Source organism: Ammospiza caudacuta, chromosome 4 (genome assembly GCF_027887145.1).
Source record: "Ammospiza caudacuta isolate bAmmCau1 chromosome 4, bAmmCau1.pri, whole genome shotgun sequence".
Classification (NCBI taxonomy): Eukaryota; Metazoa; Chordata; class Aves; order Passeriformes; family Passerellidae; genus Ammospiza; species Ammospiza caudacuta.
Window position 1 is genome coordinate 9,314,542 of NC_080596.1, and position 16,852 is coordinate 9,331,393.

The following is a 16,852-nucleotide window of genomic DNA, read 5'->3' on the forward strand; positions in this document are numbered from 1 at the left end:
TATTAAGAGGCCTCAATAGGTCCAACTTGGGCAGCACAACCCAAAATGACCACAAAATGGATGACTGGTCACGGGGTCTCACACTTCTATAAGTTCTGGTCCACTTGCATATTGGAGCTAATTGTCCAATTACAGCTTTAGCCCATGAAATCCCATCCTTCTTGTTTTCTCTCTTCAGTCCACCATTGTTTATGCCTGAAATTTAGATCATTTGTCCTTGGTCCCCAGCTAGAGAAGGAATTGTTTTGTCTACCTATCCTGTGAAGAGAGCTTACTATCCCCTAATATGAAGCCTAGACTTACTCACTAAAGCAGATCAGAATCTGAAAAATATAAAAGCTAAAACCTGAGGTATGAAGACCATTCCTTCATGCACTGGGTAGGAAAGACCCTCAGGGTGCAAAAAGTTGATAATGCCTGGGACAGGCTGGGTGCATGCTTGGAGAAGAAATACACTGCATGCTGACTTATGCATGCTTTTAATTAAAGTTCCTTTTGAAATACACAAGGTTAAGAGTGAGTTGCTGGGGGGTTTTTGTATGTTTTGTCCTGTCATAGTCTTTTCTCTTCTCTGCAGAGAATTCTGCAAAACCTCAGCTATAAAACAGAGCATAAAATCTAATATTGCTCTATCATAGCATTGTCTTAGCCTGTGGGAATTTTCATAAAGTGGGTACACAGCCAACCACAATTAATCAGGAAGTAGAGTATGAATGTAGACAGAAGTATTTTCTATGCTTGAGCTCTTTTTCTTTGTTGTTACTTGTTTGGTGGTTGTTGTTGTATGTAACTTGTATTCATTCATAGAGTTAAAATACAGGAGGATGCTGAAATGATAAATGGAATGTCCCAGCTCTCCAATGTAAAAGTGGTTTTTGATAGAAATTAATATAGGGTTATTTCTGATAAATCCTAAAAACTTTTATCTAATTCATTTTTAAATTCTCTGATTTTTCATTACAAGGATAAGCAAACTTTTCCAGGTGTCTGGTAGTCCTTTGATTTTTCAGAAATTATTTTTAATATCAAAACATAGCATCAAAAACCTGTAAAAATGTCCCCCTCAAAAATATTCTACCTGCCAAAGGCATGTCTTGACTGTAGAACTGTCTGCCCTTTGCAAGAAAGCTTATTTCTCAGTAGAACAGAAGTGCTTTAAAATCCCCCTGTCAGGATAAAAATGAGATTTCTCAGTTACACCAGAGGCTCCTTTATTGATATGTGTATAGGCACTGTAAAACTGCTAATTGAGAAAATAATTCTTTGGCTGTTAGTTCAATACCAGGAGCTTGAAAACTGTGATTCCACAGCACTAATATTCAAAAGACATTTATAGAAAAAGGTGTTCTATAAAAGCAGAACTTTGTTTCTTGAGACTTTGTTTCCGTTATACAGATAGCCCTTTGGAAGAATTTCCTACCCTGCTTCACTGTGCCGCCAGATTTGGCTTGAAGAAACTTGCATCATTTCTACTCAGTTGTCCTGAGGCCACACGGGCTTGCAAAATTACCAATAAATATGGAGATGATCCAGAGAGTATTGCAATGAAGCATGGGCACAAGGAATTAAGAAAATTAATCCAAGAATTGTCAGTAAGTCCATGTGCTTTCCATATGTCATCTACAACCAGGGGGCTAAGATGTTGTACTACTGAGATCCCATAGCCTTCTTGTAAAGACTAATATGTTGTAGTCCTTCAGTCTGAAAATATTGTTGTACTCTTGTCTGAGAAAGAGGGGTCGAAATGGGGTACAGCCACTTTCTTTGTGCACTGATGGTGAAGATCAGAGGTTTTTCACTGCTCAAGTCTTAGGCATGTAATGGGAAGGAGAACAGTGAGCCAGAAGTACCTTATGTGGCCTGGTTAGATTGGTGCTTTCAGCACCCAAATAATGGTTATATTGTAAGTAGTCTAGACCAGCTGTCTATAGTAGGAACTAAAGACTTCTTTAAAGGTCACTTTAAAAGGGACTTTGAACTCTCTTAGCACTGCTTTTCTTCACCATTCAAAAATGAGTTGCTTCCCTGCCATGGTTGTTCGTGCCACTGTGACCAAAGGGTAAATTTTATCACCTTTAGATGGTGTCAATATTTCTTCAGCTGGGTATGCAGGAGGGGTTTGGGGCAATAGTTGCTCTTCCATGTGAAAGGTAATAGTGAAATGGGGGTCTTTCCATAGTTCTACCATGCAAATTATTGCAAATGAAACCTAACAGAATTGCAGTAAAAAAGCAATGTACTGTAGCGACATTTGAGAGCTTTAACCTATTTCAACTCTTTTTGTGCTAACTGCAATATGTACAGATATGATAATTCTGCAGTTTTTGATACTGCAATTGAGCTCAAATTTAACTGAAGAAAATGTGTTCCCCTCTACCATCCAGCATAAAGCTGTACATAAAACCATGCTGTCTTCCTGGATCACCATGTTAGTAATTTCACATTTAACAATTCTAGCTGCTGTAGTTGCCCCACAGTCATCCTTGCACTGGTCAGGCTTTGCAGTTCTTGGCATTTACCAGTTTGGCTTGAAGAGAATGGAACTGTATTCCCTAACCTCCCTACCTGTGTATTTGGCTAGGTGCTGTTTTTGTATGGTCAGATACTCCCAGTAAAGTTGTGTGTAAAGGATTGGTAAGAAAAGGCAGAATATGAATAAGGTGATACTTAATTCTTGGTGAAATACCTTGATTTCTTTTCTAAGATGATCATATGAGCTGAAGGGTTGAAACATGGATGAAAAACCATTTTGGAAACATGGTTTCCTTTGATAATTTTTCATGTTTAATGATAATGAATAATTCCATAGGACTTTTTTTTACACTAGTGTTGTAGAAATTCAAATTCTGATGTGTCTTTGTTGTGCATTCCACATGGAACTGGAAGTTTCAGAAAATGGGTAATTTTGGTTTTATCCTAATACACTCATACTCTGGTCTGGGGCTTATTCAAGAGAAGACAAGCATGCATGGTACAGGCAGACTAAGGTGATACACAGAGAGTACGTGGCAATTCTACAGTCTTTTCACTTTTAATAGACCTTGTCAGTGATGGAAGGCAATGCTTGTGAGGGTAATTTATTTCACTATGAAAAGCATGTGCATACCTCTGGTTAGCTTTTCTTTATTAATAAGATTATTAATTGTCCTAATAAATCTAAGTATAAATTTGTCAGTCTAAAACATGTATTTAAAATGGCAATTGATCTCTAAAATGTAATTTTTCTTTAAAACACTTCTCTGATGGTACATGCCTGCTATTGTTTGCACATGAACAGTTAAAAACAACTGTTCTCTGCTTTCCCAAGGATGAAAACTTATGCCAGTATTGCAGTAAAAACTACTCTTTGGACACTGTAAATGTGTGTAGACTGGATAGGACATTCAGTTGTACTACCTGTTTTCAGTTGATTCAAATGGCTTTGCTTACTAATGCAACACAAGTAAAAATCTGAGTGTGCTTCAAGTCTGCCAAATGTGTAATATGAAACCATAGAAACATTAGCTCCAACCACTGGAAGAAAAATGGCTTATTTGTGTCCACTGTAATAGTGCACTTAAGCAAAAACACTTACTGTACCTCTGTAATTGATGGGAATATGGAAAAGAAATATTTGCATGGCTCTGAGCCAAGAAGAATTTAGTTTAACCATGTTGCTGGAACTTCCCATTACAGCTGTAATGCTGACATTACTTATTATTAAAATACAAGTACTTTTGCATTTGGCATACCTCTCAATGTTTCAAAAGTGTTACTTGTGTTTGGTTATTCCTTTAAGGAATAGCCCCAAAATACAAATAGTAAATCATTGCTTCTATCTTAAAGAGCAGAAGGTTTCCAGAAAAATGAGTGCATTAAAACATACATTTGATTTTTCCAAAATCCTGCAAAGTGTCTTTCATTTGTTAGAGAAAAACCAACAAAACCCAAAAGTGTGATTTTGAGCTGGAGAATTCTTAGGGGAGTAAGAATTCCCTGAGATGATTAGAGAGAGCGCATCAAAAGATGAAGTGGCAACAACTCAGCTACTATTTCTACCTTCAAGCCCAGCGGGCTGTACAGCCCTTTGTGGTGTCTGCTGAGCAGATCAGTGCTCAGGGCTTTTATTTGCTACTGCTTTGCTGTTAGGGCCCTCCAGCTTCCCTGTCAGCAGGCTTAATAGAAAGGTGCTCCGGGCTGTGTTGGCAAAGGTGAGCCATGGGAGCTGGCTTTCACAGGAGCCATCTGAATGGCATAAGTGCCCTGTCTCTGTTTTAAAGGAAAACCTCTTTCTGCAGCTGGACACTGACAGTGTCGATGTGGGGAGTGTTACAGCCACAGAAAACAGATCTGGAGATATGGAGTGCCTGGTGGCTGTGCTGGGAGCTGATCTCCTGATGTGTCAGAGCAAAGCACAAGGGAAGGATCCCACATCATAGGGCGTGCTCCTCAGCTGGATGAACACACCCAGAAGAGATTCTTCTGCTTTTAGTACCAGTGTTAAGTGCAGTGCAGGGTCATTAAATGCTAAAACCTCACACCCATTGTGATCATGTATATATCTGTGCTTCCACCATGGTAGCGTCTGCCTTCTGTGTCAGAATTTCTGCATTTCAGATGCTCCTTGAAAATGTCTGCTCTGGTGAGGGAACACTACAATACTTGAATGATTTGCATTAAAGGTACTAAATTGTTGAAACTGTGCTTGAAAGAGTCTTCAGTGAGGATTATAATGAAACTCAGTTTCAAATGTGCCAGCAGTTTATTAAGCAAATTGGGGGTTTTTTGCATTTTAGCACAATGGGCATTCATTACTAATTTCTACATGTTTCATTATAGTTCAGATAAAGTAATTCTCTCTTCTGTAGCATAAAAGAGGGACACACTTAACACTCTGCAATAACATGCTGACTTGTCAGTCTTTTGATTTTTATTCCTCTATACCTTCAAGTATTTGAATGTTTTCCACAATTGCCTATAGGCTGAATTGCTTGAATCAAGTGTGTCTATTTAAAACTACTAAGAGACATTTGGTAGGAATTCTGGGAGGAGTCCTTGTATTTGAGCCTTTGAAGCTTGGTTGATCCAGCTGATAGCTCAAATGCCAGTAGGAAATGCTTTCCATTAGCCACAGGTCAAAACATATCTGCAGTCAGCTGTTCCAGTACCTGTGACAGGTATTTGTAAAGTGACAGTAGTTCTCTGGCACATCAGGGCTTTATTTCAGATGTTTGCCTTCTGCATATGCTCTGTCTCTGAAAGCTGCTTTGACATGAGCTCGTTCTTCTTGCCGCTAGCTGTGGCTTTCTAAGTCTGTGTAAAAAAATCTACCTCCAGATTATAAAAAAATCACTGAAATTATGTTCTTATCCAGCACACAAAGTAAGACTTTAAAAATAATGCTAGGAAATTGTCTCTCATCTAGGTGAGTAAGGAGGGGAGTATGTTCAGTTTGTGACCTGACCATTTAAAATTGGAGGTCAGACTGGTAGCCAGTTTAGGCATTTGTGCTTTGGCATAGGAGTAATTCTTTGTTCCAGCACTTTGGGTTTCTAATTTCTTCTTTCTTTTAATGTGAGCTGTGTAGCTGAATGTGTCATAGCCAGGAAGATTACTGTGTACCACTGTGGTATACATCACAAAAAAACCCACAATTCAGAAAGTGTTTTATTGGTTGGTTAATGCAAATGCTTTCTGATTGCTGGCTTCAGCCTTTAAAGCAGATTCCTAGGGGTGGCATAAAGGTTGTTTAAATATAAAAATTGAAGGGTTGTTTTTTGTTGTCACCACACATTTGAGACAGCACAAATTATTTTTATTTTTAAAATACCTTCTGACATTTCAGAATTGGTTACCAGAAGCCAAAGACAGAAAAGGGAGGTCAATTGACCTTTTTATCACCTGCCCTGTCACCAGGTCGGTAACAATTTGCAGCAGAGCAGGAGACTGATAGAAGAATTTTCTTCCTCTGCCACTAGCAAAACTCTGTCTGGATTTCTTGTTTAACCTAATTTTCTGTCTGCCTGCTTGAAGCACCCCTTAGGCAGCTATTGAAAATATAATAGGTATTTAATTCTGTACCTATTGGTGGAAATTCCTTCAGAATGGCATAGATTGAGATTGCCCTGCATGGCTGTTCAGAAGAAGCTTGTTTTCTTTCCAGAAGGGAGAATTACAGCAATTCTAACTCATCTGAGCTACATCCTGCAAAGCCTAGACCCTGAGTTACTGGGTTCACTGCTCTTAGAAGTTCCCTCAGTAGCAGAGAGAAGCACAGTCTTACAGCTGGTCATAATTTTCACTCAGAGCCTATTCTATAGAAGATACATGTTTTGGATAGCAGGGGAGGGAGGAAAGACATTTTTCTTCCTGAAATGCCAAGCTGCATTTTTATAAATCATAGCAGGCTTAAAGGATGGGCAGAAATGTAGTTTGAGAAGTAACTCATCATTGTACACCTCTCCCCTTTCATCTCTTACTTTGAAGTGCATGGTTGAACCAGAATATAGAATCTCCTGAAGTATCTTCAGCTTGATGAAATAGAAAGCAGTCTACAGAAATAGGGTGTTTTGGAAATTGAGGGTACTTTTCATCTCAGTTGTTTTATGTGAAAAGAATCTTACTTGGCTTTGTAGCTACTATTGCCAAATTACAGGAAATCTTTAGACTGCAGGAATCCCTTCACCAAGGATTCTCATAATTTGCTGGGGTGTTCTAGAAGCTCTTCAGAAATCAGCACTTTCTGAACACAGAAGTATTATTCTTCCATTTATTTTTAGCTTTGTATTTCTGTAAAAGGCTATGTAATGTGGCAGAGCTCCTCACCAAGAAACAGATTTTTACAAATGTTTGCAATATCTTCCTCAGCTATTAATTTTCTGCCTGGGAAGGATCATATGTAAAAAGATAAAGAATCTTAGATGAATCTGATTGCTGTCAATAGTTCTTTAATTACTTTAAATGCTATTCCAGTATTGCATGGGGCTGTAGCTCATTGCAATCAAATATCTGGTAGACTATATGACAGAGAAGAGGATTAGTCTGGTTTCTGAAATTCCTTCTAATCCATCAGTGAGTCCTTGGTGAAGCCTGCTGGATTTAATTCTTGCCACAATATTTTAGTGCACAGAAATGTCAATTGCATGCATTCTTTGGTACACTGGAAATTACCTAGCTGAAATGAATAAGTGACTGTATTCTTTGATAGTCTTCAGTGAGTGAATATTCACAAAATCAAATTCTTCAAGAGAGGCTTGCTATTATCCAGTCTTGGTGTTTTATGTTTAAGATTTGGTTTGCGTAATTTGTTTTGTTCATTTGTTCTCAGAGGGATGTGCTCCCTGTAATAAAAACTTGCTAGCATATACTGTCTTTTGAGGTCAGGCAATTTAGTGAAGAGATAAGATACAGACTGAGCACAGAAAATTTTGGCTTCAAGAAGAAAAGACTAGATTTTTAATTTTGAAAAACCAGCCATTACGCTACTACATACATTTTAAAAGTTTCTGTATTGATTTTTATTCAGGCTAGAATCTTGCACCTTAACTGTGATTACATCTCCTGTCAAGAGGTATGCAATTGAGTGCAGCCTTCTTGCAGAAAGAATGATAAGTGGAATTGCAGATTTGGAAACCTTACTCTTATATAAGATGCCTATTGAAATTTGTGTGTAATTTAGAATGAATGAGAATGTTTTTTCCCAAAGAATTGTCTGGTATTTTGTCTCATCTTCTGATATTCCATAACTATAGCAGTGACACAGTGGAAGTCAGTTATTTGCAATTCACTGTTAGTAAAAGCTTTTACAATTTTTAATGGTAACTTGAATACTAATGGAATTTCACACAAAATTGCTTGTGAATTAGAAGTAGGGAAAATGCAAAAGGATTCCTTGATGATATCCCAGTTATTAAAGGTATTTAGGATTGTAGCAGTTAAAATGGATTTTCACAGGTTTTTCTGACTGTTTGTTGGTGTGAGATGAGCAAATATACATGGCTAGAGGGAACCATTTGGGAAGGTGGGATGGGGAGTGTCCCATTTTTCAGAAGTACTCTGTAGGCTGAAAAGAACCCTTCTTATAATCTACCTGGATTATTATTCTTTGAATTTGTTTGAACATCTAAAAAACATTTGGCTAAGCTGTTTATGTTAATGAAAAATGCAAATGCAATACTTTATAAGAGAGAGAAAAGAAGTCACCATGTTATGTTGCTGTAGAAATCAGTGGCATGCCTATATCAAATCTGGCCTCCATGTCTACAAACACCTATGGATGTGAATAAATTGAAGTAAATAAAGACTGCACTAGACTGAGGATTTGTTAGCAAATGAGCTGTTTCTGCCTAACCTGTGTCATGGAAAGTGACCCAATTGGACATGAAATACTGTTGTGTATACAGGATCATTTTTCTATTCAGCTTCTTTAGAAACTGCTGAAGCTAGAAATATAGGAAGCTTGTAAGAGGTTAGAGACTTTTGTGGAGGTGGAGAACTTTCAGTCTCTGTGTAGGGTGTTTTCATCCTGAGGGCATGAGTTCTCTACCCAAATTACAAACGAGTTGCATGAAGTTAAGCAAGGAATCCTCCCAAGGAGAGAATACCCCACAGTTTTCTGTTTTAACAGATGTCCCTTTCACCTTTCAATTAACCTTCCTGCACTGGTGATATCACTAAGTGTATTATTAGGTAGGGAGATCTTCTTCCTTAAATACAAACATCTCAGAAGCCCTTACAATGCAAAGAAAAAAAATTAAGTTGTATAAAATTATCTGCTAGCCCATTTACTGCAGAAGGAAGGATTGCTGAGGCATTTCAATGAAAAGTGTAGAAGTAAGTTTTAGGTCTTGCCTCGGTCAGTTGCAGCAATTTGAAGGTATATTTGTGGCTCTCATGAAGCAGGTTTATCTTTACATAGCATGTGCTGCCAGCCTGATTATCTGGAATATGCCCTTTGGCTGCCTCCCAGTGATCCGTGAGGAATCAAACATTGTCATATCTTACAAGTTGTTGAGAACAAAGAAAGGTAGTGTATCAGCAGTGCCTTTCTCCAGCCCCTCAGAAGGAAAAAACCACCAGAATTTAAAAGAAATACAAATAAAAAAAGACCACCACAGAGAAAAAAACAGTAATAAGGCTCTTTCAATTTCATGGGGGAAAATGAAGGAAGAGTAGGAGAGGTAAAGAGCTGTTAAAATTGTTGTGGTAATTATAATCTGCAAGCCAAAACCACCTACATTTTGAGTGACATTGTGAGGTCTGAGGGAAGTGTTTTGATCTCAGAGCCCTAAGAAAAACTAGGTGGAGAAGCAAGAATTAATGAGTAAAGTTAGGTAAGAGGCTTGCTGAGTCCATAGCAATCTGAAGTTTCAGTACTCTGCACAGAACTAATAGTGAGTTACCCGGCTTTGCTTCAGCTGTAATTTATTGCTTAATTAGAAAAATTGTCTTTGGGCTCTACATCAATAGGATGACCATTAGAGAAAGGCATTTCTCAAAGCTACCAAGCCCATTATATGGAAACTACCTAAGAAAATCCATTTCTGCTCTGCATAGTGTTAGTTCCTTTTAACACAGCCCTCCAAGGTCTCAATTTATAATTCTGTCTGAGGACCCTGCACAGAAGGAACACTCTTTATTTTGCCTTTGATTTTTCCTGTCCCCATATGTCTTACAATAAATTATTTAGTGTTTCATTGCCAGAACTATAGGGTGTCTAGTAATAATAGTTATTTCTTCTGTTTGATGAGAACTTAAAATGTTTTCTGAGTTCCCACACCCTACCAAACTCAAAAGAACCTGCAGCAGTTGACATAAAGATGTCTCCTTTTGTGTGGAAAAAGCCAATGTGACTGCTAATAGATTGCTTTATAATACATGTTAAATAACCATCACAATCACTGCAGTTGAAATTTATGGTGTGTATGTAGCAGACATGTGCAGGCCTCCTCAACCCCACGAGCCCCATGCCAGAATCTTCATCTTCACGTGTTGGAGTTTTGGGAGCTGTTCTTGGGCAGTTGTTAAAGGCTCCCCAAAGCTCTCACTGTGAATGTGAGGCACATAACTGGATCTTAGCACTCTCTGATGATGCCAACCTTCAGAGCCATGTTGGTGTGATTTTACTTGCTCTTGAGATTTCTGATTATTTTGCTGCTCCTGTGTAGCCTTGGGATGTGACTTGGAAGCCAATATTTTGAAATATTAAAGAACTGCTTAGGACCTGCAGTTAGCCACCAGTGGCCTTCTGAATTCCAGCTGAGTTCATCTGCTGTCAATAAATACAACTTTCTAAGAAGCCCAAGAATAAAAGTAGGCAGAGATGGCTCCTGCCATATGGAAGAGACTAGCAAGTCCTCCTTGGGCTACAGAGGAAAACAGAAATGAGGTTCTGTGTCACCATGAAAGTAATAGAGTAAGTCTGACTCCTAATTGCATCATTCAATCAAGCCTTCAAAGATCCTTTTTAATTAGATGTATTTTAAAAAATTCTGCCAGTTGGTAGTCTGTACTGTCTTACATAAATGGGTCAAAGGATTGGACAAAAGTTTCCATGGAGACTATATATGACTGCAAGGTGCTTTCCAAATTAATTAAAGTCTTGTGTTGCAAGGAAAAAGGTTAAAAGGTAACAAAATCTAGTACAGGTATATAGATCTGCAGTCGTCTGGCCACTGGGGCACTTGTCATCACTGACAACTCAATCAGTTAAGTTTTAACTGTAAATCTAGTGAATAATATAGCATTCTTTCCTCTCTTTGTAACAGTTAAACAGGACAGACCCAGGTGCAAGGCTGAGTTAATCATGCACATACAGAACAAGAAAAAACTCTTCTGCTGGAAAATCCAGAACACATAATCTCAGAATTTTGAAAGTAGTTATAACAAGTGAGAAGTATTCATATATTTTTTTCTAGATTATTAATTAAAAGCCTAGAGTTTTTATTTTTAACTTTTTTCTTTTGTGCATATTAAATGCACCTGTGTAATGCAGAGAGAAAGATATTTCCTACTAGGTTTTTAGTAAATAAAACAACAAAGAAGCAGGTTTGCATATACAGTACATCTGAATTGCATTGTGTTCATAACAATTCAGTCAACACTGACATATTGATTGGATACTGCTTATTTGTTTAGATAATAACTGTAGATTAATCCACACATTTTTCTGATTGCAGGAAGTTTTGTGCTAGATTGGTGCACAGATTGCTGTAATGGTCCTATCAGTGTTATTGCTTCTATTGGTACTCCACCACGCTCATAACATGACAGTATAGAGGATAGAAATGTGGTTTAGAATAGCCCCTGAGTGAGTAAATATTTCCATGGTTATTGATGTATTCAATTTTTGATCTCAGCATTGAGAGGAAATATATATGAACATCCCTATATCTAAATTGGTGTCAACAGTGTGATTTAACAAAGTTATTCTAGCCTTTGGCTCATAAAATTTGCAATTATGTTTTTAGCAAAACATTTTGTAATTCTAAAGATGGTTCTTCATTTTATCCTTTGAGTGTTGCTTTAGATGTAATATTCACATATCACTGTAGCTTAAATGTAAAAGTACATGATGATCTTTTCTAGAGCTCAGATACATAAAACTTTATGCATTAAAATGTGATATTATCAATTAAAACTGGAATTATCTCACATTACACAGATCTGTCAGTATTTGTCATCCATTAGATCAATGGTTAATTGCTGAACTGTATACTAAATTTTTATCCCAGCTCCTGTCTTTTTTAAGAATTTCGTGCTCAGAGTATACTAATTTTTTTAAGATTAAAGTTGGAAGTTTATTTGGTAAATATACAAATTAGAGAGATTAGAGACCCTCTGTTGCTATCACCTTTAATGGTCTGCAGAAATGACTGTAAATCTAAGTTTAGAAATCCCAACAAAATTATTGCCCCTGACCCATTCAGATCATATATTATGTCTGGGTGCAGAAGAAGAAGAATTCTTTGAATCACGAACTTAACGTGTGTAATTCCACAATTTTGCTGTCTGCAGCTGCTGAGAGGAATGAATGGCAGAGCAGTGCCTTCCCGTGTATTTACAAGCCTCTGAGTCTGGATCTGTCTCACTGTTACTCCCATCTCAGCTATTCTGAAACGGGGCAGAGCCATGAGGATCTAACATACCTGCCTCAATAAAATGTCATATTCTATTTGAGCTTTTTAATCTATTTCACATTATAATTGTTGTAGTGTGTTCATTAAGTTCATTTAATTCCTCCCCCATTTTATGTATCTGCTCCCCCCCATTTTGTGTAAAATGGTTCTGCCGTCCTCAGTTTTCCCGCCACAGCCCTGCCAGTTCTATTGTCAATCTGTTAGATTATATAATTCCTCCTCCCCTTTTTCCCTTATATGTATGCTTTTTCTCCTCCCTGGGCCAAGTCAATCACCCCCCACTCCACCTAGTATTCCAGAAGCTTCTCTTTGGGAGTTGTGGTTGGCTGTGGTCCCGGGGCCCCTCCCATACCTGGTACCTATTGGGCTCTCCACTATGTCTTTTGTATTAAGTTCATCCCCTCTTCTCCCCCTATTGGTCTTCTGTAAACCCCTCCCAGGTCCACTCCTTCCCTTTATAACCCCTAAGCACCCTTTGTTCTTGGTCATTCACTGGGACATGGTGGGCTTTCCAATAAACCAAGTTTAGCCCCCCCCGGCAAGTGTCCAGCTCCTTCCTTCTCATCATTTAGCAGCGATCCAGTCCGCAGCCAGCACAGCCCGAGGCCTTACGACGCCAAGGGGTGCTGGCAGGTTATGCAGCGAGGTGTCAGCCTTAACCTCAGCTAGCCGGACTCTGACCTTCTCTGGTCTAGAAGGCTAGATACACGTCGTGGCAGTGTGGCGCCCCACGTTGGGCGCCAAACTGCGCGAATGCATATGCCGCTCAATGTCCGGCTAGCTAGAGGGGAAACGGCCGACGCCTCCGCTGCATCTGAGATCAGCCCCCCTTGGCGTTGTGGCCTCAGGCTGGGCCGAGTCGCGGATTGGATTATATGCGCTGGACGAGACGAGGAAAGGGAGAGACCACTTGCTGGGGGTTAACGTCAGTTTATTGAAGGTACCAACGGAGGGAGGGCACCGACCAGCAAAATGGCCTCGAGCAAGGGGAGAGGCGAGGTTTTAAAGGCAAGGGGCGGAGAAAGAAGGGAAACCCCGCTAGCAAATAGGAAAACATATAGGGAGATGCACAACATAACTGACATGCAAACATATCCAATAAACACAAGGTTAGAGAGGAGCCCCGGGACCCCAGCCAATTACATCCCCCAAAGAGAAGAAGGTTCTCGAAAGCTGGGAGGAGTGGGGGGTGATTGACTGAGCCCAGGGAGGAGGAAAAGCTTGCTTATATGGTAAAATAAGGGAGGGGAAGTTACATAACTTGAGGGATTGACAACTGAAGGGGGCAGGGGTAACCATAGTAACATAACTGTAAGGAGAGCTGTGGCGGGAAAACTGGGGAGGGAAGAACCATTTTACAAGGACAAAAGGGGAATGATACATAAAATGGGGGAACACAAGAGAAACTTAAAAACGCACTACAACATTAATCACACTTTTTGATATGCTGTGGATTAGGAATGAGGTGCAGTTTCATTGTAGGTTTTTCCCATTAGCTCTAGGATAGTGTTTATTTTAGCATCATCCATAAGAACTTTATTCTATCCAAAAATACCCCCAATACCATCAACACTCAAAATAATAATAGTGATGTGCATCTTTTGAATAGCATTTGCAGGAACACAAAATTCTGTGTCTCTTTTGTGATGGTGGATCCTCTTTCCCTTTTCCATCTGTACATGATGATTAGACATTATGGCTGAGTGAGGTCGGTTAGTTTGGGATGGAAGAGGTCTAAATGTTGTCCAGGAAAAGTCTTTATCTTCTGGGAGAATCCTTTAATAGATATAATTCTGGTTAGCATAATATTTTGTTGAGAACCCAATTATGTGAAAAAATTAAATTTTTCCTCAGAGTGGCTCCTAAAGACACATTTTAATTTTTGCCAGTCTCTTTCTTCTGTCTTTTTACAATTACTTTAACTTCATGCACTGGAAGTTGGTAAAAAAATTGTTAATGTGTCAGGCATCTTTAAACCAGGTTCTGTTTCAGATTAGTCTTAGACTGTGCTTTGCACTCTGGTAGACTTATTCAGTCTTTCAGATTGCTCAGCAAATGGAGTGTTAGACCTCTGAACTATCACAGGTTTAATCAATGCCACTACGACTTTGGAATGAAGAAAATTTCCTACAGAGAAGTTCTTCAGTCCTTCAGAAAAAAAAAGCTTATTCCCCTAACCCTTTTATATGAAAAGGGCTGGAGTAAGTAAAAAAAAAAAAAAAAAGAAAAAAATTTTAAAAATATGACAGTAAAGGAATGATTGGGTCAGAGTCCAAAAATTAATTGTAAAGCACAGGACAGTGCAGAGCAGAAGGCAAAATGCAGATGTGACACTAATCCATGGGCTGTGCCAGGACCCACGGGAGGACAAGGAATCATTGCAGAAATCTAATCTGATTTCTATGCTACCAATCAATTCTATTTCACAGAAGTTATTTATGTAAAATTTAGGTTGGTAATTGACCATTTTGTTTGTTTGAACAGTGATAGATTTGTGGGCATCTACCCAATTCTTCATAATTTTGGCAAGTGGCAGTGCTACCATTTGCCTGTGAGTTTATGTTCTTTGGGCTGAGCAAGTAGATGATTCTGTCCCAGGAGACTTGGTAAAGAGTCAAACCCCAGCTGAATACAAAGTTATCAAAGTAACTGAGTATTTTTTTGTTACACCTGGTTGCCATTTTCTTTGTAGACCATTCTTTTGATTATTTAAAATATCTATTCCGTTTATCAATTTATTCACAACTACTGCATTTTGCTTTGACTTTGTTCCATAGTTCCAAGCCCTCAATAAACTTGTGGTAGTTTAGGTGCTTTCACTGTCATTTCCTCTTTGTCACTTCTTCTCTCAGTCAAAATTATGTTCATCTTTCTCTTAATCAGGGTAGTGCAACACTTATTAAGAAAAGGATGAACACCTTTGGGGCTGTTAGATTTTATTTTCTGTACAGAAGTAATGGGAGGGTGTTTTCTAGGATTTGAGAAAAAGGGAGTATAAGTCTGGAACTTTTGTTGCATGTATGCATAGGTTTTTTTTTATGTATGTGAGTTTTTTGGTTATTGCTACTATCTAAATTCTGTATGCTAATAAAATGATGGTGAATTAATTAATTAATAATTAAGATCCTGCTGTATTAATTATGCATGATATGTGGATATGTTAAGATGTAAGGCTACTTTAGTCTACTGTTAATTTTCTCTGACTTAGTAGCGCTGACTGGTGGAATTGAAACACGACAGAGCTGTTGTTCAGCCTTAAATGTTCTTATTCCACATAGAGAAATGTTTTACTCCTTCATATCAGAGGAGTCTCTCTTAGTTTGAGATATGGGTCCTGACTTCTCTCTCTGTTCCCCTTTGTAACTCCTCTTAATGCCCTCAGTGGAGTTCACAGTACATCTAAATGACAATACCCTTGGAAGGTACCCCTGAAATAGCTTCTAGTTCTGGAAAAAAGGCAGCAAATCTGCCTTTTGAAATGATGGGTTACCCTGTCCAATACTGCTTGTACTGCTTATCAGCACACAAAAAGAGGAAAAGAAATGGCTGGAGCAGAGGTTGGAGCATAGCTTCATTTCACCTGATGTTTTCTGTGATAGCAAGCTGCAGTGATCTGCTCCAAGAGCAACTATATTTGTGTCTGTTTGCCACACTTAGAGGAGTATCAAGGCAGCCAGAGATTTGATGTTCAGATCACAGAGACCTGATAGTTTTTTGAACACAGGGCATTTGACCTAGGCAGTTACCTGATTGGAGGGTAATGCAAGTTAGAGCATTATTTCTGAAGAGAAGGAATCTGTTTGTATGACACGTGCCATGTCTCTCTGGCTGTAGAGAGGAAAGCAGACAATGCTTTGGGAAAACAATAAAGCTATCCTAAAATAGGGGAGAGGGGGAAAAATGAGGGATTCTGTGGTTAATAGTAATGGACAAAGAGTGATATAAGCATTTTGGTCTGGTTTTGTGTGCTAGTGTGGATGTTGTCAAAAATTTTGCAACTGAACACATTCTCTAAGTGAATCAATGTGTTTTTCAAGAAAATTATTGGAAAGGTTAACCAGCTTCATAGCAAAGGAGACATGACTGGTAAATTAAGAATTAAAATTCTAGTCTTTCTTGTGAGTTTCTTATGAGTATGGGGAAAATAGTCTTTTTTCCAGAAATTCTTGTTTCTTGTTGCAGACGTGCTTTTTTGATCATACTGATCTGAGTGAAATACATTATTCTCTAGGTAAACAGCAGCTGTTCCACATACAGGTGTTATGATTAAACTTCTGTATCCTCACTTAGCTAAATAAACATAATACCCTCAAGAAATTCTCTCTCTTGTGTTGAAGCTAGCAGTGCAAGGTGTTCCTATGTCTGTATGTGTGTACCCTGTACGTGTCCTTTAAAAAATACTTGGGCACTTACATGACAACACAGAAAATTAATTTTATGCATTACAGGTAAATCTGCAGTGTTAAAAGCTGGCAGACAGGAAGACATTATTTGACAACCAGTATTTTTTAGGTGCTTCCAGATCTTAGTCCTGCTGTAAATCTAGCAGTAGATTGGAGATGGACAGCTTGAGATGAGTATAGCTAAAATTACTTATGTAAGCCTCTGTTTGCAGATCAAATATATTCAAAAAGGATACCTGTGCAGTTGGGCTCAGATAAATGAAAAGTTTCAAACTTCTAGGTGTGAAGCACTGAGGAAGTAAAAACTGTTTTGCAGAAGTAAAATTTATTGTG

General features: G+C 38.5%; 1 protein-coding gene across 1 annotated transcript in view; it reads left to right on the forward strand.

The window, feature by feature from the left end:
- BANK1 (B cell scaffold protein with ankyrin repeats 1) overlaps nucleotides 1-16,852 on the forward strand; it is a 134,635-nt gene that overhangs the window by 56,350 nt on the left and 61,433 nt on the right. Inside the window, exon 8 of the mRNA XM_058804077.1 lies at nucleotides 1,396-1,592. Coding sequence (XP_058660060.1) covers nucleotides 1,396-1,592 — 197 coding nt within the window. The remainder of the gene's footprint in view (nucleotides 1-1,395; nucleotides 1,593-16,852) is intronic.